The sequence below is a fragment of the Phialemonium atrogriseum genome (genome assembly GCF_030411735.1).
Source record: "Phialemonium atrogriseum strain 8032-3 unplaced genomic scaffold QBC33scaffold_2, whole genome shotgun sequence".
Lineage (NCBI taxonomy): Eukaryota > Fungi > Ascomycota > Sordariomycetes > Cephalothecales > Cephalothecaceae > Phialemonium > Phialemonium atrogriseum.
This window is the reverse complement of record NW_026848139.1, coordinates 1966537-1981567: the sequence shown is the minus strand read 5'-3', so window position 1 is coordinate 1981567 and position 15031 is coordinate 1966537. Positions and strand designations below refer to the sequence as shown.

The window sequence follows — 15031 nt, the reverse complement described above, 5'->3', positions numbered from 1 at the left end:
TTGTTTTTTTCTAAATTATAAATGTCATTTGGGTAACCCGGGGCGGATGGTGGGGGGGTTAGTAAAACAACCCCCCCCCCCCCCCAAAAAAAAAAAAAAAAAAGTTTTTCGGAAGGTTTTTTTAATAAAATAAATAAAAATAAAATAAAACGTACCCCCCAATATAAGGGGTAGTAGAAATGGAAACATTTCCCGCATGTTCCTCTTCCACTCGTCCCACAATGTCCACACTTTCCTTCCATACCTGAAACTTGACTTGAAGAACCAATCCACAGCCTCATTGATAATCACTCCTCAAAACCCAGCCACCCAAGTCAAGTGAGTGACGTCCAGCGCACTCGACTTTTACATGACTTCGCCGCAAAGTTCCCTGTCACCGCTTTGGCTAGGTTTCGCTGGTTCTCACCACACCGCCGTTAACTAACATGACACAATCTCACAGCTTGCCGTACTTCTCCCTAGAGAACCTGACCTCCCCGTTCTCAAAAACCTGTGCAGACGTAAGCCGTCGGTCTCCTTTGCAGGCCCATATCAGTATATGTGGTCTGCTCTCTCCACGGCTGCAATGGGCCCGTCCCCTGGCGGGTGTTAGTGGCGTGGTATTCAGTAGCGCTACACTTGAGAACGTACTTGACCTTGATTGTGTCGGATTTATGTAGTCGTGGATATCTTAGGGCCAACGCCTCGAGGATGCCTGTGTATTTTGGATCGGCGTCGGTGCCCATCCAGGTGACTTGTATCGGGGGCCGAGCCACCGTTGCGTGTGCACGCGGGGAAGAGGGGTCCGCCTGGCTGCTTAGACCGCTGAAGGGAATAGCCGTAGAATGTGGAGACATGGGCGTAAAGGGCAAAGGGGCGGTTCGGCGACCGAGTGCTATCTGGCCAGCCCTGACAAAAAGGGCAGTACTCTGGCACTGTCGGGGAGCGTGGCGGCGAAGATGGCTGAGCAATTTAGGAGAGTCGAGGGAAGCCTTTCTCATGCTGGGTGTCTCACGCTGGGCCGCTTAGTTATCGGGGCTTTCTGTTGGCAAGCTGTAAATCAATCCTCTCCGACATTTTGAGGACAGGCCTACACTTATATAAGGATTCAAGTTTAGAGTGCTGAATAAGCAATCACACCGATCGCGTCCAACAGGAGTAAACACACACACACATGATGATTTCTAGCCATGTTTTGGACGATTGAAGAGCGGCAAGATATCAGTGATGCAACTCGTTATGTTGTGAAGACAGGCGGGAAAGGTTTATGGCCAATCACCTAGTCAAGATGGCGTTTGTGTAACCCACGCGGCCTTTGGTATTGAAAGGGGGCGAGAGCTCCCACAGAAGCTAGGAGGCCCTGCAAGTCCTGTGCATAGAAATATCGGCTCTTTTTTTCTGCATCTTAGACTTAGAAGAATCATAACCTTCTTCTTCTTCTTGCCTAGTCATCTTCCTCTTCCGATGATTAGCTAGCTTGACAGCTGGTTGGTTGGTTGTTGTTTTGTTTCCCCTTCAGGGGCAGCCCTTTTGCCCCGTTTCAGTATGGCGTGTTTACTACGCGGTTGTGTACTACGCGGTCAGGTAGCCGAATTCAGATCCAGCTGATTTGGGCCAAATCATTCGCATCCATTGGACCTAAAAGCCTGGACCTTTCTGCTGCCTTTCGTCTCGACATAATCACAACATCAAGTTAGTGGCCCTCAGGGAATGTTGGCGTACACTACACAAGAAGATGCTGCTCCGTTCCTTTTATTGGAGGTCGAGAATGACAACAGCGGGAAAGAACGTTTCTATGTGAAAGGCCAAGATCCAGTTGAGAGCCGTCATCTTTGCACAAGTCGTCCGGAAGAGAAACCGTGTGCCAAGACTACCACCGAGACAAACGGATCCACTCGGCTCGGCTCGGGGGGCTGGGGTCAAGGTGGCCCGGGCGGAGCTCCCCGACAGGATTTAAGCGACCATGCAGTATGCGCTAACCAAATCGGGGCCATGCAAGATGGCGGACGTCACGATGCACAAAATGGATCGTGTGACTTCTGTAATAAGGGTCTTGACGATTTTTGGGGCCACACTGGTCCCGGTTGATCAACAGGATTAGATGAATCTGCTTTGGAAGAAGAAATCCGGACTGCTTTTGGCTTCCGTTTTGTCCTCGTCGTCTTTGTCGTCATCGTCATCATCAGACAAGTTTCGCCTTGCCGTGTCTTCCGGCCCCCACACTGACACCTGGCGCCACTTGCCTGGGAGGGCGCGAGCCTCAAACAAAAACGCCCAGACATAAAACGCACAATCCACCACTCCTTTTCGTCTGTGCTCCGACCGCCAGACCGCCAGCCAGCATCTTCCATTTTTGAACACAATTATCTTTGTTGCCAGCAGCCAACTCCGACGTCGTGGTTTGTGACTGCTAACATCCAGGAAAACCAGCCCCCAAACGCTTGTTGTTCCACCCGACGTCCTCATCATGGCTCTCCTCGATGGCCTAAAGCCGGCTGGGGGGCCGGGGCCGACGCTTCTCGGCGTGCCCATGAAGCAGGCCTCGCTGATCACAGTACGCTGACCTGGCCTGGCCAAGGCTGTTTCGGAGACGAAGGACCCTCAATGCCCGTCATGCTAACAATGCGTTCTGCAGCTGACCTTCCAGAATTCCGCCCTCATTCTTGTACGTGACGCGCTCCTCCTTCGCGCCTCCCTCTCCGCGTCCAATCCCCTCAACCCGGCTCGAGATGTCCGACGCGGTGCTGACGCAATGGGCAATCCCTCGAATTAGATAATGCACTACTCGCGCATCATGCCCCCGAACGGCGACCATCGATATTTCGCCTCGACGGCCGTCTTCCTCAACGAGGTCATCAAGCTCGCCATCTCGCTCACCTTCGCGATATACGAGGTCTCGCAGAGTCTCGCCCCCCAGACGCCGGCGACGGTGCTGTTTGAGCAGATCTACAACTCGGTCTTCTCGGGAGACGGGTGGAAGCTGGCAATCCCCGCGGCCCTATACACACTCCAGAACACGCTGCAGTACGTGGCGCTGGGCAACCTCGACCCCGTGCACTTCCAGGTGCTGTACGAGCTCAAGGTAGGCCCAATCCTGGCGGCAGTTGAAGAGGCCAAGAGAGCCATGGCAGAGGAAGAATATCTGGTCAACCGGAACACGTGGAGCTGATACGGGGCCTACGTAGATCCTCGCAACGGCCTTCTTCTGCGTCGTCCTTCTCGGGCGGACGCTCGGGATCAGGCGCTGGCTCTCGCTCGTCATGCTCACCGTCGGCGTCGCCGTCGTGTCGATCCCGTCGTCGAACTCGGAGACCATGGTCATCCACGACACCAGCGACCACTTCTTCCCCCGGTCGATGCACGAGCTCGGCCAGATGGCCAACGGCATGGCAGATGTGGCGGCGGAGCTCACCAAGAGGGCTATCGGCGGTGGCGAGGAGCTCGCCAAGCGATCGGCGACGTACGAGGGCATCGCCGAGGACCTGGAGACGGGGCCGGTCATGAACTACTCGCTCGGCGTGACGGCCGTCCTAGTCGCCGCCGTGGTGTCGGCGCTAACCGGAGTCTATTTCGAGAAGGTCCTGAAGAATTCGCCCTCCCCCGTGTCGGTCTGGACGAGGAATCTCCAGCTGTCCTTCTACTCGCTCTTCCCGTCTCTGTTCATCGGCGTCATCTTCAAGGATGGGGCGGAAATTTCCAAGCATGGCTTCTTCGACGGCTATAACTGGGTTGTCTGGACCGCCATCGTGTTCCAGGCCGTTGGCGGTGTCCTCGCCTCGCTCTGCATCAACTATGCCGATAACATTGCCAAGAACTTTGCCACGAGCATCAGCATCGTCATCAGCTTTGTCTTCAGCGTGTGGTTCTTCAATTTCAACGTCTCGTTTACGGTAAGTCGCCGCTGCTGCAGCATACGCCGATCTCAACCCTCCCGGACGCCCATTGATTGACCCATGATCGTTCCAGTTCCTCGTCGGCACAACACTCGTACTCTTCGCGGCCTACCTTTACAGCGAGCCCGAGCGGAAGAGGGGCCGCCCGCCCCCAATCAACATCGTCAGCTACGAGAAGACCACCATCGACAGCACCCCGCGGGCCGTCCACGAGGGCAAGCTCAACCTCGACCCCGCCGAGTCACTCAAGAGCCTGGGCCTGGGACTCAGCACCTCGCGGCCGACGTCGCCGCTGCGCCATCACCCGCGCTCGCCATCGGCCAGGGGCAAGAAGTTTGATGACTAAGGCAATTTTATTTATTTATTTCTCATTCTTCCAGCATGGAGGTGGCAATCGGCGAGGCGCTTTGTGCAACCCCTGAGCGTCAAAGAAAGGAGGGGGGCGGGGACAATGATTGGAACTTGCATGCCAGCCGGCGTTTGCATTAAAACACGTAGTAGACAGTGATACCCAGCCGGGAAACGGCACGCCAAGGCGAAATGAGGGCTTGGGCGGTATATAACGACATGGGGGTGGGCCAAAGGTGGAAAGGGGCGGGGGTGGGGGGTTGAAGATTCGCTGGCAACCAACTGGTCGGTACCTCGTGTGTATATTCGTTCACGAGCGGTGTTGGAAATGGATTCCGCGCGATACACACTCTATGTGAGGCGAGACGTTGATCTTGGGCTGTTTGGCGTGGTCGGGATCGGAGATGAAAGATAACAGTCAACAGCTGTATATTATATTAGTATGCCCAACCGCGTTCCGTGTCGTATTGTTGGCAGTGTCTCTTCGAGCAGTCAGGCTGAGTTAACAAGGCCACCCTTGCAACCCCTTAGTTATTACTTCATCGAGTCTTATCGCTCATGGTGGCTATCCAGGCATCCCCAGCTTCCAGCACCTCGCCATGACCAGACCATTCCTGGCGTCGAGGGAGACTGCCGAGGCTTGGGGAAGATGATGGGCTTCAATGTTACAACAAATTAGAGTTTCGTGTCCCCGCCCACTAGGGCCTGACGATTTTCCTACGACAAGCTAAGAGGCTATTGAGTGGGCGGTGATGAGTTCTGATCAATTGCTGATTCTATGAGATAGTCAACGAGTTGCATGTAGAAAATACCACAGACTAGTCTCATTTCTAACCTGTAATTAACATTTCCATTCCAATACTTCACTTTGACGGAGGCCCATGTATTTCTTATCAGCTAAATGCTCTTCGGCTAAGAATGTAGCGTAACTAATATAGTGCCAACAACTCACAGCGCAGGTATACTTACCTACGATATGCGTGATTTGACACTTAATACAAGCCAAATTCAAGGTTGGTAGCCTCTAGCCTCTCTGTGTTGACTCTGGCGAGAGGCAATGTGAGTTGGGCCGGTTGAAACAGCTGAAGCAGGGAATGTACAGCAGGGAGCAACAAAGAGGACAACAAAAATGCCAAGTGACGTTAGACTCAGAGATTCTGATTCTGCTGCAGCCAACTTGCAATAGTCTCACTAAGTGAAGTTGCTGCATCCTTTGGAACTGTTTGAGGGAGTATGACGGTATTGGCATATTCACTGGGCTGATTTCGGCCCCTGTCCAAACTCCATTGGTGAATTTCGAATGGTAAGGCCGTAATGGATTAATGGCTCTCAATTCCAAGTGAGTATGTGGGCTTCTAACGCGCAGGTGTATTGTATTCCTTTGTCTAGGTAGTGAAGTTTGCTAAGGCCAACAGCTATATATATCTCTCTTTGCGGCCGTTCTGTGAGAATACTCCTTGTCTTCGAAACACCCAAACAGACCTTGGATGCCTTCTTAAGTACGACGCAGGATACAAGAACTTCGATCCTTCTCAGTTTTCCCTTCGAATCACTCATTTCAGCAACCCGAATTTTAGCATTGAAACTTACCGTCATTCGCAATGCATTTCGTCAGTCTCACCAGTCTTTTCGCTGCCGGCAGCATGGCTGCCACTGCCTCAGTCAGTGTCACCCCTCACGATATGTATTCGTCCTCGGTTGGCGTGCTGGGCTGCTACATCAACACCAACCGAGTCGCCTACTGGCCCGGCTCCGTCGACTGTAACAATATCTGCATCAAGCTCTCCTACGGCGGCCGCTCCGTCAACCTCCTGCGCATCGACCAGTCCGGTGGCGCGTACGACGTCAGCTACGACGCCTGGAACTACCTGTACACGGGCTTCTCGGCCAAGGACCAGCCCGCCGCCGGCGGTGCCATCGCCATGGACTACGTCGAGCAGCCGGCCAGCGCGTGTGCCGACCTGATCCACACGACCGGAGCCAAGCTCCCCCTGAGCGCCCCCAACAGCATGAACTACCTCTCCAGCTGCCTGGGCCAGGCTGACAGCTGGGTCGCCAACAACTACGTGCTCTACAACATCCTCAACCCGGTCTGCACTTGGGGCCACGACGAGACATGCACCCTCGACTGGCCCGCGCAGAATCAGGCCACGTGCCCTCACCAGCTGGGCGACCCGGCTGTCCTGAACTCGGCTCCGGTCTACAACATCCTCTACCCGACCGGCGAGGTTGTCAAGGCTAACTGAGAGGCGTGAGTCGGGAGCATGGTTCACGATATGGGATCGTGCTAGAGGCCTGGGGCTTCATCGGTTCGGAGAGTTGGAGATCCCCTGGATGATAGGGTTTGCGCAGGAACTGGAGGGGTAATCTTCAGTGTCGGGTTGTTTGCACTTCGCCTCAGCTCGCGTATTTGCTAGATAAATTCCAGAAGCCGCGTCTCGTCCACACAACCAGATGTCTCCAAACCGCCAAGTGTTGCTATCCTTTTCATCTTTAGTGGAGATTTCTTGTCCCTTTTTATTGCCTGGCAGTCAACATCATTTCAATTTCCTGCCCTCATAACTTACTCCTGCATGACTTACATAAGTCGTATTGAGAGTGGTTTGTAGGCAACGTATCCTCATTGGGGCTATATATTGAAGCGTACTGAAAAGGAAAGAAATGAAGGAATCCCTGCCAAAGATCCTGCGCCATTTTACTGCCAAAAATAGGCCTAAACTACATTCATCTCTGAGTGGCTCAACTGGTCCGCCCGCATACAATTGTCAATAAGTGGCTTGCGGCTGAGGAGGCCGCCTCTTCGCCAAATCTACACGCTGTTATGCGGGGTTGTTCTTCGGAGCCTCATCGCGGAAACCTTTGTCGGGCATCGCGGCCATTCGACATCTCGTAGGTTCTCACCTTGGGCCACAATGTCTTTATTTGCCTCAAACGTGATAACGGGCGACATAAGGAGGTACGTCTTGGTCCCTATTTTAGATTGCCCGGTTTAGGCGTTACTAACCGGGAGATAATTAGGTCATCGGATGACCTTTGGAAGGCAGCTGTCGGGACCTTGAGTGAAGACATGCGAAGTATTATAGACGTCAACCGAGGCGACAAGCGAGCCGTCCTCGAAACGGTGCTTTTCGAGGCGAAGAGACAGAGACAGCTGTGCTTGCGCAAACAATGGAAAATCACCAAACGAAACGGGGACGTCCTCATTCTGCGAGACGTGTTTGAGAAGATCATAACCTGGGTTGATAAGTTCAAGAAGGTTGGCGATGTGGCTATTCAGGCTGCTCCAAGCTATGCTGCCATTCCTTGGCAAGTGGTCGGGTTCTTACTCAAGGTTTGGCTTCCGCGTCGAGTCCGTTGGGTGTTTCGGAGCTAACCTGACAGAATCAAGGTCTCCATTGACAACAATGAAATATTCGCCGCTATGATCGATGGTCTGCAGACGGTAACCAATATCATCGCTCGGAATGCCATCTTCGAGGACGTGTATTTCCAGCAGGAAACGTCTGCCTCCCACCATCTAACATCGTCGCTGATTGCACTCTACGCATCCGTTCTCAAATTTCTGGGCGCTACACAACGATACTTCAGCGGAAATACCGCTGTACGCGTCATCAGATCCGTCTTTCAGTTGTCTGTTTCCGATTTGGAAGACGCTGTCGAAGAAATCGAGACCAAGCAGCGAGAGGTCGATCGGACAGCGCAGATCGCCGGAATGGAAATCCTCTATAACACTTCCACCGGCGTACACCAACTGACAGTCAGCACTGGATCCCTCACTTCCCAATTGGAGGCCCTCAGCTCCCAACTTGTTGGAGTTCAACCGGAACAAGACCTTGCCGCTGGATCTGCCACAATGAGGCAAGCTATTGCAGCCATTATGGGGCCCACACAGAGGATCCTCGAGGTGCTGAATCGTTGGGACGACTCGCTCGAGATCAAGGCCAGGGAAGACGCATTCGAGTGGCTTTCCCCGATCAAGTACAAGATGCACCACCGGACTGAGAGGAAGGACCGTCTCAGCCATTCGGGCGAATGGATGTTTCAAAGCGAAGAATACCGCAACTGGCAAAGCTCAAGTATCTCTGCGACATTGTGGCTGCATGGGATGCCTGGCTGTGGGAAGACTAAACTGGCGTGGGTCTTCCTTATGGCCTATAGAGGTGCTTCATAGCACATATCAACTAACCCAGCTCTTTCAGTTCCGCAGTCATAGACTACGAGCTTGAGAAGCAAGCCCTCGACCGCTCCCAATCCATCGAGCCCGCACCTTTTGCGTATTTCTACTGTTCTCGAAACAAGGCCGAACGGGAAAGGGCAGATCCCCACAAGATACTGCGCTGCATAGCTCGCCAACTCTGTGAAGACGATACATCTCTTCCCCTGGCTGATCATTTTCGCAACTTCTATGAGGCAATGGGCAGCCCCAAGTCGGGCGAGGATGAGCCCCCATCGGATCAGGTACTGGACCTGATTCTGCGCATGCTGTCCGAAAATCCAGCAACAATTGTCATCGACGCACTGGATGAGTGTGACCCTATTACTCGCTACCAGCTTTTCGAAAGCCTGGATAGAATCGTCAAGACATCCGCAAACGTCGTGAAAGTCTTTCTCACCAGCAGGAACGATGGTGACATCGTTTGCCGCCTCGAGACAACGCCCAATATCTACATCGATGCTCAGAAGAACAAGTCGGATATTGAGAGATTCGTATCCGCCGAGGTTCAGAAGGCGGTGAGCCAGAAACGACTCCTCAATGGCCACATCTCGAGCGACCTCCGGCACCAGATCTGTTCAACATTGGACCGTGAGGCCCAAGGCATGTAAGAGCTGCTCTCTGTCTCCTGTTTGGAACCGCACAATCTCACGTTAAGTTCGCCGACGACCGTATTAGGTTCCGATGGGTCAGTTTGCAGATTCAAAATCTGTCCGACCCGGGAAGGATGAAAGTCAAAGAGGACATCATTCACGAGCTGTCTCATCTGCCGAAAACCTTTTCCGATCTATACTCGATCGCATTCGACCAGATCACCAAGTTTGGCAACTCAAGCTTCAGGCTAGCACGGGCTTCTTTCCAACTGCTTATTGCTGCAGTTGTACCTTTGGGATGGACCAGTCTGCTTTTGCTCCTTTCTGTCCCTGAAAGCGGCATGGGCCGACCTGTCTCGAAGCAAGAGGTGCTGGATATAGCGTCAAACTTCCTAGAAGATGACAAGGGAACGGATCGGCCCAGGTTTGTGCATTCTTCTGCCAGAGAATACCTTGAAACCCGCTCCGAGTTCCATCCCGAGATGGCGAACGTGGAGACTAGCCGGATCTGTCTGGACAATATTCGATATTCCTCCTTTCCCAAAGCGTGTCACTATTCCTTCTTCTACCTTGGAGATCACCTTTCAGCAACGACTTCAGCCTCGCGACTTGCAGCCCGAGAGGCTCTGGACCGCTTCCTCGTCCAACCTTGCGCCGACGGCGGCAACGCAGAAGACGACCGTGTTCCGTCACTCTTCCGAAGCTGGCGGCGCTACTTCGAACACGTTCCCAGCCGCCGCAGGGGCGGAGACTCTAACTTGTCCTTGGTGGCCAAAACCCCTTCCCTAGCAGTCTGTGCGTGGGGCCTGGAAGAATATTTGGACCGGCTACCAGGATATGGGGACATCATCCAAAGACGATGGAAGCTAGAACATTGGGAGAACTGTGTAGTTGGCATTGATTCGTGCCAGAACAAGACAAGCCTCGAAATTGCAATTCTCTTCGACAGGCCACAGATCATCCGGCAGCTCCACTCACTCAATATCCTGCAACAATGCCGAGATACTTACAATTTCAGTGGCGACACGCTACTGCACCTGGCTGTGAGAAGAGGGAGTGTAGGAATGACGGAGGTGCTTTTAGATTGTGGTGCCAACCCCAATCTTCTCAACGTCGACGGCGAGCAAGAGGAGATATGTCGGTTTGGCACCATCGCGCCGCTAGCAATAACGCATGGTAGCAAGCGCTCCAAAACCTCCATGGGCTTCCGCGGACCGCGTGGTATCACCAGCCCATTCGCCATCTCCAACACCGGCCTCGCACCAGTGCATCTTACGGTTGACCGCCGGAATGGACTCGCCTGCTTGAGAGTTCTGCTCCAGTACGGTGCAGATCCCAACCTGCGCACCTCAAACGACAAGACGCCCCTGCAGTTGGCACTAGATGCCGGCCAGTACAGGAAGCCGTTTATAGAGGCACTTGTCGCGGCGGGTGCCGATGTGAATGCCGGGATCGAAGCTGGGCAAACAGTGTTGCATCTCGCGGCGGGAATGGGGCTCAGTGAGACAGTGATTTCGCTTCTTGCCGCAGGGGCCGATCCCACGATCAAGGATTGGTACCAGCAGACTCCCTACGATCTGGCCATGAGGTCCGGACGGAGAGCCACAGCCCAGCTTGTGCATTGTGGGTCGCATGTCGGGGGAGGCCACTTACAGGTACAGAACAACATTTATTATCATCGCCAAGGGCCTAACAGCACCCAAGACGTCGACACTCCTCAGGAGAAGTTATCCCAGCTGGTCATTGATGACTACGAATCTCCGGCCGCCCTGTCGCGCGTGCACTCGGACGGGCAGGCTGATGGCGACGATTTTTTTACTGCTGGTGTGCAACTCGAGGATTCAAACCCAGCATCTTCATCGGGTGGAAAGTCGAAGTCGAAACGAAGACATTTCTTCAAGAAGTTATTTCCCAGGCGCCGTCACGGGGAAGCGGCTGCATCTCAGGGAGCATCGTAAACGGCAGTATGAGTGTGCTTTGACGAGGAGAAGGTGAACGGGCTGCTTACTGGACGACGCTTCATTGCCCGGAATTAAGTTTAGAGACACGCCCACACCGAGGCAATTTGTTTCATGGACGCTATGTTTAGAGATGATGACTAAATGGTAATTCAGCGGGGTCATTGCGTTAATGCATGCCGAAACTCGGGTATATATCTGTACTACGTAGAAACCGTCTGTGTTCCGGCACAGAAACACAACAGCAACAACTCTCCCCTCTCCAGACCCCACCAACATCCAAACAAAACCTCACCCCCCAGCAACAGCAAAAATGAAGCTCTACTTCGCAAGCCACTGCTGCTCCCTGACCCCGCACATCGTGCTACAAGAGCTAGGCCTACCCTACGACCTCGTCCGCGTCGACATCCGCACGAAGCGCACCTCGGACGGCCGCGACTTCCTGACCGTGAACCCCAAGGGCTACGTGGCGGCGCTCGAGCTCTCCAGCGGCGACATCATCACCGAGTGTCCGGCCATCGTGCAGTACCTAGCCGACCTCTCCCCCTCGGCCAAGCTGGCCCCCGCCGCGGGCACCCTCGGCCGCGTGCGCCTGCAGGAGTGGCTCAGCTACATCAGCGGCGAGCTGCACGCGAGCCTGGCCCCGCTGTTCAACCCTGCGCTGCCCGAGGCGGCGCGCGACATCTTCACGGCCAAGGTCGCGGCCCGCCTGGCCGTCGTCGAGGCCGCCCTCGCGGCCGATAACAGGGAGTACCTCCTCGGCGACGACGTCGGCTTCACCGTCGCAGACGCGTTCCTGTTCGTCATCCTCGGCTGGCTGCCGCTTTTTAAGATCGACCTCGCGGCCTGGCCTCGCACCGCTGCGCTCGCGAGGCGCGTCGAGGCGAGGCCGTCGGTGGCTGCTGCGCTGGCGCGGGAGGCTGAGGCCCCGGAGGTCAAGTGATTTTGGGGTTATTTGTGATTTGGACCCACTCTTGTTGCGAACTGCGGTGGTATGGATCAGCAGAATGGATCAGCCTTGACGGACTTGCTTTAGGGCCTTACGGTCTTCTTTGTTTTGCAAATTCTGCTGGTTTCCTACAGTAATGGAAAACCACAGTAAAAACTCATCCCGGAAGGAAGCCGGTATTCAGGACTGGAACGGGCTAGGAGCTCAACCTCCAGACCCCCTGATGGAAGTATTTATATCCTTACTTCAGCCCATAGTTAGATCTTTTGGCCTTACGCTTCAGTTAATATAACCTCAGTGGCCTCACTTCTCAGTAGGGGTTAGATAGAAGGGGATTGTATGCGCCACCCTATTATAAAGTCACTATTTTAAGCACTTCGGCAGAAATGACTAGCTATGATTAGACCTTGTGACTATTGGTGTGACACTAGTGATGGTTAGAGTAGAATCGATATATCCGACTTAAAATCCTCAATCAATTACTCTGCCATTTTACTAGACAAAAATAGTCGTCCTCAAACGCTGAAGAGTAAGGTTGCATTGGTGTCTTTAATATTGATACAGTGATGGGAAGAAGGACAAAAAGGTCTGTCTGTGCTTGGGGAAGAGCAGAAGGTGCTTGGGAACCTGTTGCATAAGCTCTTCAATTAAAGCGCTAGGACGATTAGTTCAACATGTTGAACCTTAGGGCCCCATCCTAATCTTACAAACTGTCGACTAACAATCTGTCGACTAACAATCAAATCAGCCCCAAGCCCTTCGAGTGGTCAGCGCATAGCGCGGCAATGAAGTCGATGGGACCGAGAGCCGACGTCTAGTTGGGGGCATTTTATGATTTCCCTTGGTCGAATAAGAGCGTTTCAGAATTATGCGAAGTCTAGAGATCCGGGAACGACCAATCCGTACTTGGCCTTAAAATCATCGACGAGTTGTCATTCGACGAATCCTGTCCTTTCTTCTCAAGACCCGAAGCCCTTCTTTTGCCTAAACTCGAGTTCTGTGGTGAGTGTCGCGTCACACGGACTCTTCCAGTCTGCCAGACAGCAGCGGGCTAATCGACAATCCGATTTTTGACGAAGATCCAACCTCCTTGCCCCTGACCCGCGTTTCACGGCACTTGCCAATCTTTTTGGAACACCCATTTGCGCAGGTGGATAAATTCCGTGGTAACCCCCCTGACGCACCAAGGTCTGGTTGATCTGCAACGCGGAACAAGTCAAGGAAGCTGGGGAACTTCGATCTCATGACTGCAATGCCCTGGAATCCCGGTGCACTCCTGAAAATGTAGTATATATGGGGGGATATCCCCAAGGATGATGTCGCGCACAATCGAGTCGTAAGTTAAGACGGTTTAATATCAAGTCGGTTGCGCCCTAGTCACCACCTATTTAATTTTGTTAATTTCCGCCTCAAACATGGCTCCCACGCTGGCAGCCGTGCTGCCATACCTGCTGGCCCTGGCCACAGCACAGAAGATAGGGACGGCGATCCCGGAGGTGCACCCCAAGCTCGCGACGCAGTTCTGCACGACGGCGGGCGGGTGCGTGACCCGGCAGACGTCGCTGGTGACAGACGCGCTATCGCGGCCGTTCCACGCGGTCGGGCACCCGGAGGTGCCGTGCTCGCCGCTCAACCAGACGCTGTGCCCGGACGCGGCGACGTGCGCGCAGAACTGCGAGCTCGAGGGCGTGTCGTACGGCAGCATCGGCGTGCTGACGAGCGGGTCGGCCCTGACGATGCGGCAGTACCTGTTCAACGGCGACGAGTTCGCCTCGGTCAGCCCGCGCGTCTACCTGCTGGCCGAGGACGGGGAGAACTACGAGATGCTCAAGCTCGTCAACCAGGAGCTCACCTACGACGTCGACGTCTCGCAGCTGGGCTGCGGCATGAACGGCGCCCTGTACTTGTCCGAGATGGACGCCTCGGGCTCGCGCAGCGACCTCAACCCTGCCGGCGCAACGTACGGTACAGGGTACTGCGACGCACAGTGCTTCAATGTCACCTTCATCAACGGTCTGGTGAGTAAACAACTGCCCGTGGCTTCCCACACCAAACTGTCCAAGTCGCTGACCACTTATCCCCCCCTCTCCCGCAGCCCAACCTCAATAATTCCGGGTCATGTTGCAATGAGCTCGATATTTGGGAAGCGAATTCCATGGCAAATGTGTTCACGCCGCACACGTGCGGCGGCGTAGGCTCGTTCCTCTGCGCGGGCGACGAGTGCGGACGGGCCGGGGTCTGCGACAAGGACGGGTGCGGGCTCAACCCGTTCCGCAGCGGGTCCAAGGACTTCTACGGGCCGGGCAAGACGGTGGACACGTCCAAGCCGTTCACGGTGGTGACGCAGTTCTTGACGGCCGACAACACGTCGACGGGCGCGCTGTCGGAGATCCGGCGGCTGTACATCCAGGGCAACCGGCTGATCGAGAACGCGCCCGCGTCGGCGGCCGAGAAGGACCCCGGGACCATCACGCAGGACTTTTGCACGGCGGCCAACGCGTCCAGCTTCCTGCGGCTGGGCGGCCTGGAGGGCATGGGCGCGTCCATGGCCCGCGGCATGGTGCTCATCTTCAGCATCTGGAACTCGGACGGCGACTTTATGAACTGGCTCGACACGGGCAGCTCGGGCCCCTGCAGCGAGACGGCGGGCGACCCCAAGCTGATCGTCGCCGATAACCCGGAGGTGTCGGTCACGTTCTCGAATATCCGGTGGGGGGAGATCGGGTCCACGTTTAACGCGTCGGCGCCGGGTACGAGCTCCGCTTTCATCAAGGGTAATGCGCAGGCCGCGATGAGCGCGGCTGGGGGGCCTCGGATTGTTTCGGGGGTAGTCTGGGCTGCTGTGGGTGTTGTTCTGGGATACTTGCTTTGCTAGGGCGTGTATTATACGGGCGTTTGACCTGGGTGACAAGAGGGATTTCTTTGCAACCCCAGGAGACCACTATGCTTGCGGCGAGTCGAGTACTCACTAATTGCTAAGTCGAATATTGTTAAGTGGTGGGTGGATGGCGTCGGATTGTAACGTCTCGGGAATTGGCCAGGTGCGGCAGGCGTGCCCCCTATATATAGATGTTGGAGACAGACGACAGGCATGGAGT

At 54.6% G+C, this 15031-nt stretch overlaps 6 protein-coding genes across 6 annotated transcripts; 5 read left to right on the top strand and 1 right to left on the bottom strand.

The window, feature by feature from the left end:
- Positions 1–245: 245 nt before the first annotated feature.
- QBC33DRAFT_525240 (uncharacterized protein) lies at positions 246–789 on the bottom strand. Its single transcript, XM_060426798.1, has 2 exons — positions 631–789; positions 246–578 (listed from the first exon to the last, which is right to left on the bottom strand). The coding sequence occupies exons 1-2, from the start codon at positions 723–725 to the stop codon at positions 437–439; spliced, it is 237 nt and encodes a 78-aa protein (XP_060288160.1). The 5' UTR covers positions 726–789; the 3' UTR covers positions 246–436.
- Positions 790–2025: 1236 nt separating this feature from the next.
- On the top strand, positions 2026–4456 carry QBC33DRAFT_616122 (UDP-galactose transporter). The gene is made up of 5 exons (XM_060432655.1): positions 2026–2533; positions 2615–2644; positions 2753–3124; positions 3165–3869; positions 3946–4456. Exons 1-5 carry the CDS (start codon positions 2447–2449, stop codon positions 4216–4218), a joined length of 1467 nt encoding a protein of 488 aa, XP_060288159.1. The 5' UTR covers positions 2026–2446; the 3' UTR covers positions 4219–4456.
- A 1365-nt stretch (positions 4457–5821) lies between these two features.
- QBC33DRAFT_555102 (uncharacterized protein) lies at positions 5822–6466 on the top strand (the record flags this gene model as incomplete). Its single annotated transcript, XM_060429596.1, has 1 exon — positions 5822–6466. The coding sequence occupies one exon, from the start codon at positions 5822–5824 to the stop codon at positions 6464–6466; it is 645 nt and encodes a 214-aa protein (XP_060288158.1).
- Positions 6467–7044: 578 nt separating this feature from the next.
- QBC33DRAFT_608661 (uncharacterized protein) lies at positions 7045–11025 on the top strand. The gene is made up of 5 exons (XM_060432368.1): positions 7045–7176; positions 7239–7551; positions 7609–8354; positions 8420–9040; positions 9112–11025. The coding sequence occupies exons 1-5, from the start codon at positions 7133–7135 to the stop codon at positions 10982–10984; spliced, it is 3597 nt and encodes a 1198-aa protein (XP_060288157.1). The 5' UTR covers positions 7045–7132; the 3' UTR covers positions 10985–11025.
- A 170-nt stretch (positions 11026–11195) lies between these two features.
- Positions 11196–12297, top strand: QBC33DRAFT_566075 (glutathione S-transferase). The gene has a single exon (XM_060430442.1). It carries the CDS (start codon positions 11298–11300, stop codon positions 11925–11927), a length of 630 nt encoding a protein of 209 aa, XP_060288156.1. The 5' UTR covers positions 11196–11297; the 3' UTR covers positions 11928–12297.
- A 1051-nt stretch (positions 12298–13348) lies between these two features.
- On the top strand, positions 13349–14808 carry QBC33DRAFT_592710 (glycoside hydrolase family 7 protein; the record flags this gene model as incomplete). The annotated part of the gene is made up of 2 exons (XM_060431694.1): positions 13349–13951; positions 14029–14808. The coding sequence occupies 2 exons, from the start codon at positions 13349–13351 to the stop codon at positions 14806–14808; spliced, it is 1383 nt and encodes a 460-aa protein (XP_060288155.1).
- Positions 14809–15031: the final 223 nt, after the last annotated feature.

Coding starts and splice junctions, on each gene's coding strand:
- QBC33DRAFT_525240 (XM_060426798.1), bottom strand. CDS start 725: ATGGGCACCGACGCCGATCCAAAATACACAGGCATCCTCGAGGCGTTG. Junction 579..630: donor TCCGACACAATCAAGGTCAA/GTACGTTCTCAA, acceptor AACACCCGCCAG/GGGACGGGCCCATTGCAGCC.
- QBC33DRAFT_616122 (XM_060432655.1), top strand. CDS start 2,447: ATGGCTCTCCTCGATGGCCTAAAGCCGGCTGGGGGGCCGGGGCCGACG. Junction 2,534..2,614: donor AGCAGGCCTCGCTGATCACA/GTACGCTGACCT, acceptor TGCGTTCTGCAG/CTGACCTTCCAGAATTCCGC. Junction 2,645..2,752: donor AGAATTCCGCCCTCATTCTT/GTACGTGACGCG, acceptor CCCTCGAATTAG/ATAATGCACTACTCGCGCAT.
- QBC33DRAFT_608661 (XM_060432368.1), top strand. CDS start 7,133: ATGTCTTTATTTGCCTCAAACGTGATAACGGGCGACATAAGGAG. Junction 8,355..8,419: donor TGTGGGAAGACTAAACTGGC/GTGGGTCTTCCT, acceptor CAGCTCTTTCAG/TTCCGCAGTCATAGACTACG. Junction 9,041..9,111: donor GACCGTGAGGCCCAAGGCAT/GTAAGAGCTGCT, acceptor CGACCGTATTAG/GTTCCGATGGGTCAGTTTGC.
- QBC33DRAFT_566075 (XM_060430442.1), top strand. CDS start 11,298: ATGAAGCTCTACTTCGCAAGCCACTGCTGCTCCCTGACCCCGCACATC.